This window comes from Taudactylus pleione, unplaced genomic scaffold, assembly GCF_031769625.1.
Source record: "Taudactylus pleione unplaced genomic scaffold, aTauple2 ptg000085l, whole genome shotgun sequence".
NCBI lineage: Eukaryota > Metazoa > Chordata > Amphibia > Anura > Myobatrachidae > Taudactylus > Taudactylus pleione.
The window spans coordinates 2,534,963-2,555,847 of NW_028284487.1; the positions used below are offsets into that span (position 1 = coordinate 2,534,963).

At 44.7% G+C, this 20,885-nt stretch overlaps 1 protein-coding gene across 3 annotated transcripts in view; it reads right to left on the minus strand.

Moving 5' to 3' along the window:
* Positions 1–20,885, minus strand: part of LOC148529651 (serine/threonine-protein kinase D3-like) — a 190,212-nt gene that overhangs the window by 100,106 nt on the left and 69,221 nt on the right. For all 3 annotated transcript variants that reach the window (XM_088468305.1, XM_088468304.1, XM_088468303.1), the window contains exons 3-4: positions 3,749–3,887; positions 2,968–3,096 (exon numbers count right to left, since the gene is read on the minus strand). In XM_088468305.1, coding sequence (XP_088324431.1) covers positions 2,968–3,096; positions 3,749–3,887 — 268 coding nt within the window. The remainder of the gene's footprint in view (positions 1–2,967; positions 3,097–3,748; positions 3,888–20,885) is intronic.

Here is a 20,885-nt window from a genome sequence, read left to right on the forward strand (position 1 = left end):
CACACATGTAGATGTATAGATGCACTATATCATGCAGTAACAAGAAAATTCAGAATAAAAACTGTGTATAGAAATAAAAAATCACCCAATTCACAAGGACAAAAGTAATGTCCACATAATGGCACTTGTTCAGGGAGCAAATATCCAAATAAAGTTCCTTGTTGTTTAAAGAAGTTGATGGTGCTTAATGTGAGAAATGTCCAGCAAGAGGTATAATTACCACTTCCAGTGTCCAGATAATATGATATTGCGATCTGGGCCTGCCCTGCGCACCACACATATGATGTCATGATGCCATGAAGAAGGGGTCTGTCTGGCAACAGGACCAAGAGACTGAGGGCCTCATTCAGAGGCGGTCGGAGGATGCAAGCGGTCGCTCAGAAACTGGGCGGCCGCTTGCATCCTGACCGCCCGCCTCTGTTGCGGTCGTTAGGCTGTGGGTTAACACCCACAGCTCTAACGACCGCTCCGGTGATGGTCGCGATGGTCAGAGACCATCGCGACCATCGGGGCTTACGACGAGACCCTAGGGTAGGGTCTCCCTTTTCGTAAGCCCTGGAGAGCTTCTGGCTCTGTCTGAGCCGGAAGCTCTCCACTGACATCACTAGTGATGTCAGTGGGGCCTCCCCCAAACGGTAGGTGTTCCCATGGGAACGCCTCCATTTGGGCTGCCACCCCCCCGGCCCGCCTTCCAAACGGGGCGAGCTGTCAATCAACATCGACAGCTCGCCCCCTTTGGATCGAGACCCGCTACGACCGTCGTGCGCATGCTCTGTGGGGGGCCATCGACCCGGTCTGAATGACCCCCTGAGCTCTTGGAGCACCCTAAGGACACACAGGGTGGCTATGTCTGTGCGTTATAGTATGCATTGTCATATAGGATACGCTTGTATTTTACATTAAGTGTAACTATCACTACACACTGGGCCTGATTCAGAGCTGGACGCAATGTGGATGTCTGATGCATACATGCCTACCCTCCCGGAAGTCACGAGAGGCTCACAATTTTTCGGGTAACCCCCCGCACCACCAGAAAGGTAGGCACTTTCTAGTGAAGTGGGCAGAATAAGGAGAATTTACTTGCGGACCGACAGATCTGCGAGTAGGTGGCGTGACCTAATGACGTAATTCTATGAGAATAGCGTCATTTGGCCCCTCCCCCTTATTTAAATATGCACCAGTCACGGCAAATTGTCACAAGGGGCGAGGCTTAATGATGCAACCCGTCTGACCCCGCCCCCAACACCTCCCACCTACTTCTCCTCCCCGGGCTTCTCCCACGGAGGAATAGGCAAATGTCGGCAAGTATGTCTGATGCAGTAGACGTAGTGAGAATCTATTTGCAAAGTGAGTGACAGATAGCGACCGTTTGGGGATGTGTTGCCATTGTTTTCTGGACGTGTCCTAGTCAGCCACTGCAAATTTGTTTGCAGTTTTACCGGGCCCAGCGTCTTATTTGAAACGGACATTCTGAGACACCATAGGGTTTCTCAGAAGTTCGATGGTGCGACCAATGTGCGACAGATGTTACCGATGTTGCGCCTTTTGTATGTAAGGGGCGGGTCTGAGATGCTGGCAATGGGCGTCTCTGTGTATATAAAACAGATGCTGAGTCATTAGCATATTTTCGCAAGTCTGCTGCATCAGAAATCACAATTGCGTTTTTATAATATGGAAGTTATATTTCCAACGTTGTTTTCTTCATTAGATGATGTAGGCAGTACCAGCAGACATTATGATAGTTAAAAATAAAGACCAACCATTATTCCTTTGCAGAAAGGATGAAATTAAACCGTGATCTACGCAAATATTTTATTTTACAGGTAACAAGTTTAATTTGTGAAGGATACTAAGAAGGTGAATAGAAGCAACAAAATGTTGCCCCTGCCCTCAATGCTAGGCCAGATAGGAGCACTTAGCACTTCTGTCCTGGCACTTGCCTTTTAGTTGATTTATGAAGAGGAAATATTTGCCCAGAACCAAGTCATGGAAGTTATTCCTGCAGATTTGTGAATGCTACGCTCAATAAACACTAAGGGCCTGATTCCGAGATGGACGCTAATGCGATTGCAGCTGCGTTTTCGTATGCATCGCATCTGCGACAATATTATAATGTTTGCAAAGATCACCTGAGCATAAAAAACGCCCACTGCTGCTTTCTTACCTGCGTGCAATGAAACATACCTGCAGTAACATCGATGCAAATCAAGCAGCCATCTTACCCTTGCAGCAGGTCTGACCTGCGGCAGCCTTGAAAGCTCTTCTGACATGCAGAGCTGCGTATGCAAATCGCAGTGGCTAATTTAAGCACGCCCATGTAACGTGAGTTCAAACGGCCAGACACGCCTGCGTTTTTCAAACCGCCTCCTGTCACCACCCCCAAATGCTGACAACCTGTCACTCACTCTGTGATGGATTCCTCTCCCCTGCAATGCCTGCTGGTAACAGGGAGAGACAAGGTCTTGAGCAGGGACAGCAGAAGCGCTTGATCTGTTGTTTCCACGCGGTTTAGTCGGGACCACTCTCTCATCCCTGGTACGATGTCCTCAGACCAGGGAAAGCAAAAGTGGTGAGAAACAGCTCCTCCCTGGGCTTTCCTACAGTCTCCTATCTACACACAGACGTCTGTGATATTCCCACATGCAAACATGTGGTCTCCGTTAAATTGATTATAATATAGCCCAGGATTTGTTTTTCAACATATACAATGGATCAGGTATATGTGCTTAATGTACTCAATATGAGATATGTGGGATCCTATTTGATAAGTAACAGAGTTCAAGCACACTAATTATCCTTTCTCAAATATTGGGGGTGGGGGCTGTCCCGTTGCCCCCCTTAATTCAGGTGCCTATGAATACCTCTAATAATTATACATATCTTACCCACCATCCATTGTATCTATATAACTCATCAGGCAACAAGGTAACAATAAAAGGAAGCTGATACAGATTTTGGTGCACTTACCTTGGCATTTTAGGCCCTGTCTCACAAGACCAAACAACATTTCTCCACAGTAGTCACAAAAGGCCGGAGATTTGTAGGAGTGCACAAGGAGGATGTGAGGCCGAATTGAGAAGTCAAGGGACACAGAAGCTACATAAAAGAGAAGAAAAATGGGAATTTATCGCTGTTTTGGAAAATAAATGTCTGAGAAACATAAGGGACAAGATGTGAACCATGTTCTCCTACCATAAAAATACATTGAAAAAGTAACACATGCAGTCAGTAGGACTTATAATAAGGTAAACTCCTTGTACATGTGTCACGCTGCACAACTATGCAGATGTGTTTCTTGTGGTGGAGACAAAAAGTACTCATGGCCAACACGCCAAGCCCCTGGAACAATATAACACTCCAATGACACAACCATGCACTTAGCGTGGGATGACTTCTCTCCCTTTTTGGGGATGTGCTGCCACTTCATGATACGCACACAGGACAATAAGCACACAGGACAATAAGCACATAGGACAATAAGCATACAGGACAATAAGCATACAGGACATTTACTTATTTTTTAAGCACACAGGACTCTCCATGACTTAATACTGCTGCACATTAAGGGCTATTAAACCATGAGAAACCAACAGGAAACTGAAAAGTAAAGGATCTCCCTAGTTGTAGTGCAAATTTTATACACATTCTGAAGGCAAGAGTGTAATTGCATAAATATATTCCCATGTATCAAAGGTTAGTGACACAGCATAGCTGCAACATTAGAAGATAACAACATTGAGATACTCACCTGGCAGAACAACTTCAACCAAATCTCCTTCAGTGATGGAACTGCTAAGTAGAAGACGCTCTAAGACATTCTCTGAGCTTAGATTGTGCCGGAAGAGTTGGATCTTTTCAGAAACTCCAAGAAATCCATATTCAGGGTACTGAAAATATCGAAAAATAAGTATGAATATACAGTATGTATGGAAAGTATGAAAGTGAGGCACATGTAAATAATATACATGAAATGCTTCAATATATTACATGATATAGAGCACTTCTTTATAAAACCCATTAGTTTATATAAATACCCATCCTCTCCAGTGGAAACATTGCATGACTTCTATAAACATAAATGGCAGGAGTGCAAGCTGGTTATTAAAGGAGCCATGTAATTAGAATTGTATATGATTAATACTTTTGTTTAAACAGCTTAAAACACAGCATTTGTTATATATTTTGTACAGAGTAACAGTGTTGTCAAAATACATGTATTTAAAAGAGCTCTTGGGGTAAATTTACTAAAGCTTCTAAAACAGACTGTCACGCTTGTCACTGGAGTATTGAAAGCTGAGGTCCGGGGTTGTGGAAGGAATCAAGAGGCGAGTGGCATGGATATATGACCTCCTCATCCACAGGTCGTTGACGAGACCTGGTCAATGGTGCGGAGTCTGACCTACAGGGAGGTGTTCACCAGAGTCCCCTCCAAGCGGGATATGGGTTTAGCTGTACCCTACAGGCAGGTTGCGGTCCTTTGACCAGGTATCCAAGACCCTTGGGAATAGAGACTCAAAATATCAATGGCCCGGGGGAAATGCCTAACCAAAGGCACAACTTCACAGAGGGGTTCACCAGAAGGTGGTACCCAGGAATGGGTACCCTGGCGCACTTTTGCACTAGAAGATGGCACTAGAGGAGGTACACCGGCAGTGGTGTATTGACGCACTTTTGCGCTGGAAGCTGACACTTGAAGTGTACTCCGGCAGTGGTGGACTGACGCACTTTTGCTCTAGAAGATGGTACTTGAGGTAGTACACCAGCAGTGGTGTACTGATGCACTTTTGCGCTAGAAGATGGCACTTAAAGTAGTACACCAGCAGTGATGTACTGATGCACTTTTGCACAAAGGGATGGCACAGGTAGCGCAAACAATGTAATCGCACTGTTGCTGGAGGTGATGCACACAGGCAGAGATATTGATCACACTGTTGCTCAAAGGAGACACTGGAAACTCAACGTAAGAAGCAGTAGAATCTGGAACAAGGACTCGACTAGTTACACTAGAAGCGACAAACGTTGTTCAGCCAACTTCCTGGAGACCTGGAGCTGAATATATACCCAGGGGTAGCAGTTGATAGGAGAACAGCGTCAGCTGACCAAAATCATGCTACCATTGGTTGGAGATACTGTCACGTGAGAAGGACTGTCATGGCGGCACCCATGACAGAGACCACGATCCCCAAGACACAGGGCCGACCATGGAAGTCCGCGAGCACCTAAGGCAGAATACTCAGCACATCACTCGCCGCCGCACCAGACGTCTGACCACACGAGAAGTCAGGGGAAGCTGGCGCGGAGGTAAGAGACGGCCGATCCTAGGCTGAACCCTGACACAGACAAGTAGCGGAATTGCCCATAGCAACCAATCAGATTGTGTTTATCATTATCTAGGATGCAATATAGAAATGATAGCTAAAATCTGATTGGTTGTTAAGGACAACAGCACCACTTTTAATTTTTAAAAGCTTTAGAAAAATCTACCCCTCAGTTTCTACCTACTAATTAATTAGTATGATGTCTTTAAATAACCTAGGCCAGGGAGAGTGTCCTGACAGCTCAAAAAGCTGGACATGCTTTTGAACAGCTCTGTCCCTCGCATGGTTTCTCTGCAAATCATGACTAACCTTGAGAGTATCCCCCTGTTGCTACAGCTGCAGCTGTGTTGGGTAGGTCCATTGCTCATTACTGAGCTGCTGGAAGGCTCTGGAACTCCATCCTAGTACCAAGAAGTGATCACTGGCTGACTCACCACACTGTGCCCACCATCTTGAAAAATGTTGGCACCCCAACACCCTACCTCTGTCCCCTTCATTGCAATCAGCTTCGCATTTCCAGCCCGGAATGCCGTCTGACAACCAATGACAGCAGGGTCCTGGCGTTAGTTCCTGATCACTCCTTCAGCTGCTGCAGCCAGGGACACTCCTGCGGAGGTCGCGTCCGCCCCACTGCTACAATCCAGCTCCAGCACCTCATATTTTGGATTGGCCTGCGTTCTCAGTACTGTGAGCCCTACTAGCAGGCACCACTACAGGACTGCTGCTGGGAAACCTAGTTTGCTGGACCCAGTAAGGAGAAACAGATTACAGCACCTTACATGATGCAACAACACTGGCTTGGAGCCCGGCGCCCCTCCCCTGTGGTCTGGTGTCCTGATCCCTGGAGTCTATAGGTCTGCCCCTCTACAGACTGAATGGTCCTTTCTTTTATGGCAGCTTATCTGTAGATCCCTGTGCACCGCTATCTGGCGATCAGTCATTCTAGCCTCCTATCTAGAGAACTCCCTGACGAAGGCCCAGATGGGCTGATACGCGTAGCTTAGAGGGGGTGCCTGACGAATAGTCCTTTAAGGGATTTGAAGTTAGGAACATCCCTTCACCAGGCTGCAGCTGCATCCTTTTGAGGCAGGTTATCAGGGGATGCCTAGGAATAAGCAATACATTGTTCACTCCTTACAGTCCTCCCGCTCGCATCCCACAGGGGTACCCCACTATAAAAACCACCAAAAGTATTAGAACCGTCTTTTTGGACATTGCTACAAATATTCAAGGATTCTGATTTGGGATCATTTTATTTAGTCTACATTAAGGGCCTGATTCAGCAGTGCATGCTAATGCACTGCTGAATGCAGATTCTCGATGTTTGGGAATCTGCACAGGCGCAGAACCCATTCTGCCAGTGTGCAGAATGGGTCCTGCTAACTCGCTTGCAGACTGGCAGCAGACTGTCAGTGATTGACAGTCGATGCCCTCCGTTTCCTGAAATGGAGGCATGTTGCTGCCGTTGTGGTGGAGGGAAGAAGCCAGGATCTCTATCTGCTGATGGAGATTTCTTGGCTTCTTTCTCTATACTGCGGCGGCCAGCTGTGCGACCCCATGGGTCACCGCTGCCGGCCACTGTCACGGAAATTATCAGATGCTGTGTTGGACAATGCAGCTCGGATAAGTAATGCACTGGATGCGTGATGCCTAATACTGCATTACTATATCTGCAAGGATCGCAATTGCAAAGCTGCCAACGTGCATCCATCATATATCTATAGCCTGCGTGCATACATCATATATCTATAGCCAGCGTGCAGCTTTGCATTTACGATCCTTGCAGAATCAGGCCCTAAGTTACTAATCAAGAGAACCACATTATTTTAGAGGTGTGGGACGCCAACCCCTAATTTCACCAGAACTTATCAAGGATATAGTATTTTACAATTTATGACTAGATTTTACACATATCATTTATTTGAACTATTTTTATTGGATTGTTCTTTTGTTTATATTATATGATTGTCAGCCATCAAATTTTACTTTATTTTCAAGACAGATCTGTACTGTGTACTTTATTGATCTTTTACATCGCTTTTTGACACGCACAGTTTAAGACCATTAGTCTACGTGGCGAGGCATAAAGTATTTTTTGCATATTGAAGTAAAATATTTAACCAAAACATTGCTTCCACCTTTCTGGCAACACAGGGAATTTAACTCTCAGGTAAGTTTGTAACATCTATTTATGTTGTATCTGTAAGGGACTGGGTTACCCCAAACCTACAAATTTGCTGCCCAAACATTTGACCCATTGGTGAACGCAAGGTAGTAAAATATTCTGTTTATTGAATCGGATCTAGTTTGTATTTCAAATGGAATACATTACTGGGCTCCTCAATAATTCGATTGATAAGTACAATGTAGTTTGGACTCCCTGGTTTAGTAATCACAAAGTACTAACTCCAGGTACCCGTTAACTGGTCATAGTCAAACTCCAAATTTGAGGTGCTTCTTCTGCCCCTTATTTTCCCTGTCCTGCTCATTCACCCCTTCCATCCATAGCAACTCCATACCCCGGTCCCCCTTACATGTCTTTCTATACAATCACCCACTACTCCTTTGTTCAACTTCTTTTACTGGTTTCTATGCAATTTCTTTAGTTTCTGTTCCTCTGTTCTATTTTCCTTATTGCATATATGTTTCACAAATGCTATATTTTTAGATGCATTGTTGCTGAAGGTGTTTTTGATTACTGTGATTTTTCTATTTTTTTCATTCTGTCACATGTTTTGTTATTCCTTATGAAAATAAATTGGTTTTACAAATAAAAATGAACCTAAACCAGCTCATTTGAGCAAATAAAACAAGTCCTAAAACCAAGTGTTAAATGGGCCAAATGTAATAACTTACAAGTTTCAGCAGGTGCCGAGATTTTGTAGAATTAGCCGCAAAACTTAAAGAGGTAATGTTTTTTTAAAGGAGCCAGCCTTAATTTAAAGCCATTACTTTTGGCCCTTAGGTATTGAGCCTGGCTCTTTAACCCACACATTACAAATCAATAAAATATTTATTTTGTTCTCATAAAAATTATAAGCAATAATATATATTACAAAGTAAACAACACAAAAAATTATTTTATCATTAAATTGAAACCTAATTTCAGCAGATATATTAATTTGTTAAGGGGGTCTATTTACGAGGAAATTATAACTCCTATTCTCAGATGTTTCAGCCAGAGGAAGGGACAATTACTGCTGTTCTCAATTTACCACAATCCCCATAAACATCTATGGAGATGGCAGCTATAGTTAATATAATAAGCCATGAAAAGGTGAGCTTTGACACTAGGTAATATCAGCTTGAGATGACGTTACCGCCAGGTGAAATGTGCAGCCAGCGCACGTATCATTGGATCCCTTGTTGGCAGCTTTAGGCAGTTCGTGATAGAGAGAAAACCTCCAAGAGGAGTCCCGGATTAATAAATTAAAGGAAAACTGCATTCTGTATGAGTGTGATAATACAGCCATACAAAACGTACCAACTGGCCCAGCAATGATAAATATCACAGTTATAGTAAGTTATTCTGCATTATTTCTGCTCAAATATCAGCAAGTTTCTATCAGTATCTTATGCTTATATGGATAATTGTCAATATTGTTGTTTCTACAGTAAAGAACCGTGTACAGTGAAGTTGTGAAACTTGTTGTTCAGGTCCAGTTTAGTCAGTGTGCTCTGCTGAACATATATATAGAATAGATAGAATAGGAGGGGGTGGACTCACTGGAAAATGTCAAAAATGTCACCTGAAGTTCTTTACACTCCTCACTAACCTCATACCATTTGCAAGTAAAACATAATACTAGATCTAGATGACCTACATCATGAACACCTGAAGCTTTGAATGAGTAATAATAGCAAAAATGTCAATGATATACACACTCACTTACCATAACGACATTTCTTTTACTCTTTGTATTAAAAAGCAAGCTGTTAAAGGTACAGAATATAAGGTTAGGAGTGTGCCCTAATTTGCCCAAAGGATTGTTGAAATATATAGGTTCAAATGTGTGCGGTTAGAAGTAAAAAATATAGGACATAAAGCATTGTTACGCCACACCTCCAAGGGCAAATTTAGGGGTCAGGTTGCCCCTATGCACAACAGTAATGGCTGCCCCCCAATTTTGCTATTTTCACTGTTCGGTTAAAAGCACTCACTTGATGATTGGTAGTTTAATCTATATAATAAGCAAGAAAGCGTGTCTGTCTGTCAGTCTTTTTGTCCTTTATGCACGGCCAGAGTTTTGGACTTAGCTCCACCAAATTTGGCATTGTGGTGTAGTTTTTGGATTCGGTTTTTGCCTTGGTTTGAACTTTGTCAGGGCCACACCCTGTCACACAATTGCTAGAAATGGGGACAGTGGAAATTGGCAGTTGCCAAAAACCTATGAAAAAGCTACAAATGTATCCTTTTAACCTCATTCTGATTAAACTTGTTGACTCGTGGAAGTTCATATTAAATCCAGAGCCTCTGTGTTTGCATGCAATGGCACAACTGCAAGCTCTTAAAAGGGCCCCCCCCCTCGAAGTAAAAAAAACACACACATTTGCCCCCACACAGAGCCCATGCATTTTATGCCACACAGAGTCCGTTCAGATTATGCCACACAGAGCTCATTCAGGTTATGCCACACATTAGTACCTCTTATAAACATTATGACACGCAATAATAGTGCCCCTTATACATTATGCCACACAGTTATGCCCCATACACTACACAGTATTGCCCCTTACACATTATACCACACAGTAATACCCTTAACAGATTATGCCACATAGTAGTAGTGCCCCATATAACACATTATTCCACACAATAGTAGTGCCCCTTAAACATTATGCCTCTCCCCAGCAACTCACCTTCCCATGTCCCTTCAGCAGCCTTTCGCCTCCCCCTGTGCCATCAGCAGACAGCAGGTGTGAACTGGGGGCCTGGCCACCAGCTAATTACAGCTGGTGCATTGGCAGGCAGACATAGACAGACAGTGCCAGCTCAATTTGAATCTGCCAATCGGAGCTTGCGGACCGGCAGCCAATCAGGAGCCTCCACTTCTGATTGGCTGCCAGTTCCCTAGCGCTGATTGCCTCGCGACCGGCAGCGCTGTCTCTCCATGACTGTCTGTCAGTGTGACAGCTGTAATCAGTTGGCAGGTCGGCACCAAATCAACACTGCTGACAACCGGGCCCCCCTCGACACCCCTGTCTGCCTGACTGGACCGGCCTACCTTGTGTGCGTGACTGTGTGCAGGGGGAGCAGCGGGCCACAGAGGCATCTCGGGCACCATAGCAGCCGCACACCTTGCACCCACGGTAGTTGCGCCACTGTTTGCAAGCATGTTAGCAAACAGTGGAGTCCTTTTCACGATCAATGGAATGGTGAGCACAATGTAAACAAATAAAGACTGCAGGTTTACTTTAGGGTCCTATCTTTCGCTTTCCCCCACAAGCATAGGAGACGCCAGCAGTCACGCACTGCAACCCAGCATACAGCACCAGACCCCCCTCCAGCAAGCCCGATACCCAGGTAATTAGTACTCGCTCCCCCCCTCTCAGCACCCCAGAGACTGATAACCAAAGCATATTTGTTCATAGCCATTGTGATCATACTTCTGCATATATTTTTGTTGCCGTGTGGTTAGTTTTTTTTAGACACTGCTAGTTTCTTTTCAGTGTGTTCAAAACACAACACCTCATTTGGGATTAACAAAATCAGTTTAGTCATTGTGCTGTATATTTCCCATTGATTTCTGCAGTTATACCTATGACTCATTAATGTTACCGCACTGTGTGCTTCTTATAGAAACTCCACAGAAATGAACTGGCCTTAGGCATAAATGAAGCTGACAGCATTAGTAATTGTTTCTGCCTCAACATCGATAAAGATTTAATTAATCTCTACTGAGATGTGTAATCAGAGCAGTACTAACCAATCACATTGCCGTTATGTGGAAAAATTACTTATGACTGGCTCAGCAGCTAAAGGGAGGCCAGCTTAATTGATTGCTCTCTCACTCTGAGAAGTTTCAATGATCATTTGTGGTTTTTATTTTTTTGCTTGGATTTCCCTTTGTATTAAAAAATCAACTATTGTACAGTATTGATTTAAAGACCACTCCATAAAAATATTAGCACAAAAGTAGATTTGTCTAGATTTCCCTTTAAATTCATATAAAATGTATAATCTTACAGTGATTTATTACAATTTTATACAATATTTATGTAATAGGCAGTGTACTTAGAGACTCCTTACCATTATACTGGAGACACAGATGTGGCAGCCACTCCATGAGTCCCAATATTAATCAATAACCCAGTTCCCACTTCCCTGTGTTACCAGGAAGGGCCTCACGCTCACTAGCCCCTGTTTTAGTGGGAATCAGCCAAGAATGTCTAGAGCTGGGACTGGTGGAGAAATTTAATGGAGTGGACAAGTTCGAAGATATCTTTATTAATGTGTCTACTAGCTGAGCTTTTTTTCATTAATTTCAATATCCCATTAATTTCAGTTAGGTCTCTATATGCTGGAACTCCATTACAATGAATGGATTATCAAAACTGAAAACTGGAAAACTTTGTACTGCTGCCCACACTCCTGGACAGGGGCGTGAAGATGTTATTCACAGTGAATCGTGTAATTGTAGCCTCTCATAATGCTGCATCATGGTTTTGCAGCGGGGTCGGGACATTTACTGTGAATTAAATGATTATGTGGTTTTTACTCAAGCATCAATTTTGTGGTATCTCATGAATCAGTGCTGTGACAGGGGTCCATTTGGTAGTGAAATAAGCGAATACATTTATTTTGTGTGTTGATTTTTCCTCGTTTTGATCACTCACTAACGGGTAAACATAAAAGAATGCACTTTTGCCACCAATGCAGGCCTGCTAGATACACAAGATACGTCCAACTTCCTAGATCCAACAAAATAGACTTCCTTACTCCAGCAGACAAGAAGGGCATACTCTCACAGTGGCAGTAAGAACTGCTTAAAAATTCATACACATTACAGTACATGGATGGACAGTGTAATTCAGGCCTGGCCAACCTGTGGCTCTCCAGCTGTTGTGAAACTACAAGTCCCATCATTCCTGCCACAGTTTTAGCATCCCCTAACAGCAAAACTGTGGCAAGGCATGCTGAAACTTGTAGTTTTTCAACAGCTGGAGAGCCACAGGTTGGCCTGGCCTGGTGTAATTCATACATAATAAACTCTCAGAGACCATGTCAAAATGAACATAACTGAAATACATTTTATGTAATAATAAAACTTACTTGCCAACCTTTGAGGGGCTTAGCGCTGCAGAAGTGGCCGGTGCTGGGGGCGTGGCCACGATTACAGGCATAGCAAAGCAGGGGGCGGGGCCACGATGTTGTGTTTCCATTTTAAAAATGTTATCGACCGCCTGTATGGTCCACTTCATTAGGAAGGAGGCGGATGGGGGCATCTCCGATTTTCAGGAGCCTCCCGGCCGTTCCAGTTGAGTACGCAAGTATGTAATAAAAAGATCAGTAGCCTTCCCCTTAGCAAGCTGACTAGGAAACATGTATTATTAATGCAAACCAATTGATCATTTTGCTGTAATTCTGCGGATTGATTGCAGCAACATTATTCTGAGAATACTAGCATAATTAGGAGTGATTTACCCACCCTTACTGTACTTCAGCTGCATCTGCACACTCCCTCCCATCCCTGTCTTGGCCCTCTGCATGAAAAGGACCATACATGCCTACTATCCTGGAATGGCCGGGAGGCTCCAGAAAATCGTGTCATCACAGCTCCTCCCCCTGCTTTACAATGTCTGTTTTCTCTGCACTGTATAGCAGGGGATGGGGCCATGATGACACAATCGTGTCACCACGCCCCCTGCACAGCACACCTTTCCTACTGCCACGCCCCCTCTGCGTCGACCTGACTGTCCCCTCCTGGGTTGCAGCAAAGTCGATAAGTGTGGAAAGGACTAGTAAGAGCTAAATGTGACTAGGAAGTGGCCAGGATGCGGGAGATTCACCCACTCCTGCGGAGGGGGTGGGGGACTACCCGAAAAATTGTGAGTCTCCTGCACCTTCCAGGAGTAAGTAAGTATGCACTACTGTGACACTACCTGTATGAACATGCACTTGCGCCCTTGAGCATTCTGGCTCTTCTACAAGCATCAGTAATAATAATCACAGGCAGTCAGTATATTTAGGTATTTGTAAGGTCACAAAAAGTTGTACTATTTTTTTCCCTTGGTACCAAAAGGGCCAGGGGTAGTAGAAGACGATCACTGCTGCCTAAGAACGTAAAATAGGAGGGGGGAGGGTTCGCGTTAGGGTTAGGCACTAGGGGGAGGGTTAGAGTTAGGCACTAAGGAGGGAGGGTTAGATTTAGGGTGCGGGTAGAGGGAGGTTAGGTTTAGGCACTAGTTTGGGAGTTTAGGGTTAGGCACCGGGTAGGGAGGGTTAGGGTAGGGAGAACGGGAGGGTTAGGATACCGATCAACAAAGTGTCGGTATTCGAACCCTGTCAGGATGCTGTCGACAGGATTCTGACTGACGGGATCCCGAATGCTGGTATCCCGTCCCCATTCCGACATAAACAACATGCATTTAAACTCTGCAAATTGCTACACATAGGATGAGGTCTGAGTATTCAGCTTCAAAATGCAAAATGGTAAATTCTGCATATTGGATCTGAAAATCATATCTGATGTGTTGTGGTTAACAAACCATATACTTAAACACTACTTAGTAAATCTGAAATGTCTGGGGTGGAGATGCTGAATTATGGTGCTATTTTTCGGACTCTGGCAAAAGCATGCCAAAGAATATGCATGAAGGCTAATAATCTGCACAGCAAACATACTGGCCTGTCCAAAGCCTCAGAAGTTAAAGATGAAACCAGAAGGTAAAAATCTCGATATTCCTGATATTCCAGATGTCTGAGGAAACTGTAATCTAGGCCAGTATTTCTCAAATTGTCAGTCGCTGACCTCAATGTCGGTCGTTACCATTTTGTGATGGGGTCGCATGAATGAACTACTAAATCTGGCTCCCAGATGGCAGAGATGTGCGTAGCGCAATCAAGGAGATAGCAGGGGGAAGGATGGACCTGCTGTGGTTTTGTCACGTGACATCCACCTCTGTACAGTAGGGGGCGGTGTACAAGTGTAGGTACATCCAATAGGGCTGCAGGAGGAGGAAAATGTGCTTTCTCAACCCTCTGTGCGGGCTCCAGCAGCAGGCTCCAGCATCCACTCCAAGTCCAGCCAAAACAGCAAGTGTGAGGGAGATCTGATTTGTATAACCAGACATAAATTATATTAGAGGACATCTACTTATCTAATGGTATGAGGGTTCTCCTAATGGGCATATAAGGGGCACGTTGACAGATCTGATTAAATGTATGGGGTTTGTGAGGATATCTGATGCCATGTAAGGGGATTGTGGGGATGTCAGGTGGCATGAAAGAGGTATGCATACCTCCCAACTGTCCCGCATTCAGCGCACAGCATCTGTTCACCAGCGTAGGCAGAGCCTGGGTCCTGGCCAAAATCTTGGAGAGTGCTGGACATGCCCCACAGTGACGTAAATGGGGGTGCAGCGAGGCTCCTCCCAGTTTTCCCACCAGACTCCGCCCCATTTTCAACAGGCTTTCCCCCTTTATACAAAGCCCCACCCCTTTTCGGATGCATAAAATGCCCCTCCTTATAACTCATAGAAGTTGGGGCATATGGGTATGTGGGGAGGTCAGATGGCATGTAAGGGAGATGTGGGGATGTTATATGCCATTTAAGGGGCATGTAGGGATGTCAGATACCATATAAGGGGCATGTAGGGATGACAGATGCCATATTAGGTGTATGTGGGGGTGACAGATGTCATATTAGGTGTATGTGGGGATGACAGATGTCATATTAGGTGTATGTGGGGATGACAGATGCCATATTAGGTGTATGTGGGGATGACAGATGCCATATTAGGTGTATGTGGGGATGACAGATGCCATATTAGGTGTATGTGGGGATGACAGATGCCATATTAGGAGTATGCGGGATGTCAGATACCATATAAGGCATATGTGGAGATGTCAGGGATGCCATGTACGAGGCATGTGGGGATGTCAGATGAATGTAAGGGGCATGTAGGGATAACAGATACCATGTTAGGAGTGGCAGGGATGTCAGATGCCATTTAATAGGTATGTGGGGCTGTCAGATGCCATGTAAGGACAAACTGCCATATTATTGCCATGTGTCCAGTGATTGTGTGAGAAATATATTAATGTTGATAATTACTAGCTCCTTTTTTGATGATGTGATTATTTTTCTCGCACTGTGTGTGTGTGTCATTCAATGGGTTCCTGTAAAAATGTTGTTGCCAGGGATTCCCAGAGCAAAATTGCAAACTATTTTCCTCTGGGACCTACTCTGGCAATAAAATTTTTACAGGAGACAACTGAGGGCCTGATTTAGACCCGGTCGCAAGCACTGAGCGCTCGCAACCGGGGCGATGGTGGACCACAGCACATGCACACGACGAAGCCGGCTCCGTCGTGCACATGCGCGAGACCCGGCTAGTGGCGGGTACTCCGTCGCTCCGGGTCTCGCACCAAAGGGAGCGAGCTGTCGATGTTGAGTGACAGCTCACCCCTTTTGGTGGGCGGGCCGTGGGGGTGGCTGCCCAAACGGAGGCGTTCCCATGAGAATGCCCGCCGTTTGGGGGCGGCCTCACTGACATCACAAGTGATGTCAGTAGAGAGCTTCCGGCGCTGTTAGAGCTGAAAGCTCTCTGGGGCTTGCGATGGGTGAGACCCTACCACAAGGGTCGCGTCGCAAGCCCGATGGTCGCGATGGTCTTGACCATCGCGGCCATCATCCTGGCCGCTCGCAATAGCTGTGGGTGGTCACCCACAGCTATGCGAGCGGCCAAGAGGCCGCTTCAAAAAAAAAAAAGCCCGCCCTGATTCAGAGCGAGCGCTCTGTCAGAGCGAGCGGCTCTGAATCAGGCCCTCTGTCCCTTCATATGATTCCCAACAAACACATGGATATCCCAAATAGATAGCATCAACCTCACCCGGAATGAAGTTGAGTATACTAGTTCATCAGGTGGAAATAGATGAGTAGGTAAACGCACAGTGGTTGATGACCAATGCGTTTCAGACTATATCAGTCTTTCCTCAGGGTGTATAGGGACACTCTCAATGTCCAAATATTTATACCCCCTCATACACTTAAGAGTGTCACTGCCGCTGACACTATAACGTAGCATTTCTCATGCAGATACACCTGCAGTCGCACACAGAACATAGGCGTGCCAGATATCAATTTAATCAGCTGAAGCTACTTGTGCATCCTATTCACATTGCAACGGTCAGCACTCCCGAGTCGCACAGCACTCGTGTTATGTGTAACGTGACTTGAAGCACACAAAGAATAAGGGCCTCATTCAGAGGCGGTCGGAGGATGCAAGCGGTCGCTCAGAAACTGGGCGGCCACTTGCATACTGACCGCCCGCCTCTGTTGCGGTCGTTAGGCTGTGGGTTAACACCCACAGCTCTAACGACCACTCCGGTGATGGTCGCGATGGTCAGAGACCATCGCGACCATCGGGGCTTACGACGAGACCCTAGGGTAGGGTCTCTCTTGTCGTAAGCCCCGGAGAGCTTCTGGCTCTGTCAGAGCCGGAAGCTCTCCACTGACATCACTAGTGATGTCAGTGGGGCCTCCGTTTGGGCTGCCACCCCCCCCGGCCCGCCTTCCAAAAGGGGCGAGCTGTCAATCAACATCGACAGCTTGCCCCCTTTGGATCGAGACCCGCTACGACCAGTGCTGTCGGTCGTAGCGGATCTCACGCATGCGCACGACGGTGCCGTCGCCGTCGTGCGCATGCTCTGTGGGGGGCCATCGACCCGGTCCGAGCGCATCGGCGCTAACGACCGGGTCTGAATGACCCCCTAAGTGTATGTGGACACATCTGTTCGTATGAGATGTATGCTCTATTCAGTAATGGTTGCTTTCTACCTTTTATGGTAATTTGTATACATGGAAATACGCTATTGTTTCTGTGTATGATAAATAATCGTGTGTTTGGTAGAGAAAGTGGAGTTCCAGTTTTGCTTAATGTCAACCTTTTTTTATCTTGACAACTATTCACATGGGCAAAGTCTAATTTTATATATAATATATAGATAGATATACTGTATATACATATATATATATATATAATATAAATATATATATATATATATATATATAGAGAGAGAGAGAGAGAGAGAGAGAGAGAGAGAGAGTAACACAGGGAATAGAAATGAGGAATCCAGACAGGCAGGTACTCGGTAAAGCAGTGTCTTTTAATGGCAGCAGACACTGCACTTTAGCATACATGAGCACAGGCCTGGACACACAGGCACATACCAGAAAATAAATTAATAACCACAAAAGTTCCCAGCACTCCTCGTGCTTAGTAGTATATATATATAGTCAGGTGCATAAATATTGGGACATTGACAGAATTTTCATATTTTGGCCTCTATTCACCACCACAATGGCTTTGAAATGAAACAAACACGATATGTTTTAAGTGTAGACTTTCAGATTTAATTTGGGGGTAATTACATCCAAATCAGGTGAACGGAGTAGGAATTACAGCGGTTTCTATATGTGCCTCCCACTTTGTAAGGGGCCAAAGTAATGGGACAAACTAAACAATCCTAAATCTAACTTCACTTTTTAATACTTTGTTGCAAATCCTTTGCAGGCAATTACAGCCTGAAGTCTGGAACGCATAGACATCACCAGACGCTGGGTTTCACCCCTGGTGATGCTCTGCCAGGCCTCTACTGCAAATGTCTTCAGTTCCTGCTTGTTCTTGGGGCATTTTCCCTTCAGTTTTGTCTTCATCAAGTGAAATGCATGCTCAATCGGATTCAGGTCAGGGGATTAACATTTCACTTTTTAGCCTTAAAAAACTCTTTAGTTGCTTTTGCAGTATGCTTCGGGTCATTGTCCATCTGCACTGTGAAGCGCCGTCCAATGAGTTCTGAAGCATTTGACTGAATATGAGCATATAATATTGCCTGAAACACTTCAGAATTCATTCTGCTTCTTTTGTAAGCAGTCTCATCATCAATAAATACAAGGGAACCAGTTCCATTGGCAGCCATACATGCCCACGCCATGACACTACCACCACCATGCTTCACTGATGAGGTGGTATGTTTTGGATCATGAGCAGTTCCTTTCCTTCTCCATACTCTTCTCTTCCCATCACTCTGGTACAAGTTGATCTTTGTCTCATCTGTCCATAGGATGTTGTTCCAGAACTGTAATGGCTTTTTTAGATGTTGTTTGGCAAACTCTAATCTGGTCTTCCTGTTTTTGAGGATCACCAATGGTTTACATCTTGTGGTGAACCCTCTATATTCACTCTTGTGAAGTCTTCTCTTGATTGTTGACTTTGACAAATATACACCTACCTCCTGGAGAGTGTTCTTGATTTGGCCAACTGTTGTGAAGGGGTTTTTCTTCACCAGGGAAATAATTCTTCTGTCATCCACCACAGTTGTTTTCCGTGGTCTTCCGGGTCTTTTGGTGTTGCTGAGCTCTCCCGTGCGTTCTTTCTTTTTAAGAATGTTCCAAACAGTTGATTTGGCCACACCTAATGTTTTTTCTATCTCTCTGATGGGTTTGTTTTGATTTTTCAGCCTAATGATGGCTTGCTTCACTGATAGCGACAGCTCTTTGGATCTCATATTGAGAGTCGACAGCAACTGATTCCAAATGCAAATGTCACACCTAGAATCAACTCCAGACCTTTTACCTGCTTAATTGATAATAAAATAACGAGGGAATAGCCCACACCTGTCCATGAAATAGCTTTTGAGTTGATAGTCCCATTACTTTTGGCCCCTTAAAACGTGGGAGGCACATATAGAAACTGAAAGTCTGCAGTTAAAGCATATCTTGTTTGTTTCATTTCAAAGCCATTGTGGTGGTGAATCGAGGCCAAAATATGAAAATTCTGTCAATGTCCCAATATTTATGCACCTGACTGTATATATATATATGTATATATATATATATATATATATATATATATACACACACACTGTATGTATAAGCAAGTGAGGGGAAGGGAAGCCTGAAGGGTACACATGTGTCCTCATACATCTAGCCTCAATACGGTGGCGAAAGATGCTGGCGTGAGTAAACTGCCAGCTCCCATTTGACTCTGCTTGCGCAGAGCATCTTTTTCACCTAAACAAGTGTCTTAGGGCCGGATTCAATGACAGGCGAAATCGGGGATTTCTTTCAGAACCCTTTGGACAGCCCCCCTAATTATACTTTTATGGAACATTTTTTTGTAAGTTGCGTAGTTTGGCGAAATATTGGTAAAAAAATTTTTGGGTGAAAAATGTGTTTAACATATTGGGTCTGGTATTTTGGGGGGCCGTAAGGATGTTTTGAACATCGCACGTGGCTGGCGTAGATGTCTTTTAAAAAAAACATTAAAAAAACGCCTGCGCTAGCTATGTGCGATGTTTAAAACACTTGGCGCATCCTTGCTGCCCCCCAAAATACCAGACCCAATATGTGAAACGCATTTTTCACTAAATGTTTTTTTTTTTTTGCCCCAAATTTCAGCTGTCGTTTTTTGCCAAAGTACGCAACTTAGGAAAAAATATTGCCGCAAAGTATCATTATGTGGGCTGTCCAAAAGGGTTCTGAAAGAAATCCCCACATTTTTAGACAAAAATAGGGATTTTGCTATTTTTTTCTCCATGTCTTAGATGAAGAAAAGTTTTCTCCATTTTTTTCTCCAAAAATCGGCGATAAATTATCGCAGGTGCGATAATATGACCGGTAATTAAATACAGCCCTTAGTCGCACTGTGATGCTTCTAAAATGCACCAGGAGATAACACTGATTAATTTGATACATACTTGCATACTTTTGAAAATTAGTTTCAGGCAGATTTATAATGTTCGGCGCACTACAGAGAGGGCGTGACCAGCTCCGCCCAAAGGGCGTGTCTAGCTCCACCTGTGGGCGTATTTATTGCCGCACAGGGGTGTATCCTGCAGTGGAAGTTGAAAACTAAGAGAAGTATACTGCCAGAGCAAGTTTCCCCACACACTGGACCTCATTCAGAGTCGGTCGAAGTGGCCGCACGGTCTTACGGGAAAAGGGGCCGGATATGCAAATGATTCCCTCGCAAGTTGCGTCCCTAAGTTCGGATAGGTAGCTGGCCGACCAAGGGGAGAAAGCGGCCGGAATTAAAAAAAATACGCCCCCTTCTCGTACGCATTGCACGTCATCTCCGGGCATATAAGGATTAATCGAGACCATCGGGTACCATCGGAACTGGTCGAAGAGCTTAAGGTTGACGATCATGTCAGTGTAAAAACCTCCCATGTCACATGTGCCATGACGCTACTTTGTTAATTATGCACTCCCATAAACCGTATGCACTCCCATAAAACGCCGTTCGCATAATTAGGCACGCCTGCGTTCGGATCTCCACTCCCCCATTTTCAAACACCTTCCCCTGTTACCACCCACAAACGCCTCATTCTGTCACTCAAAC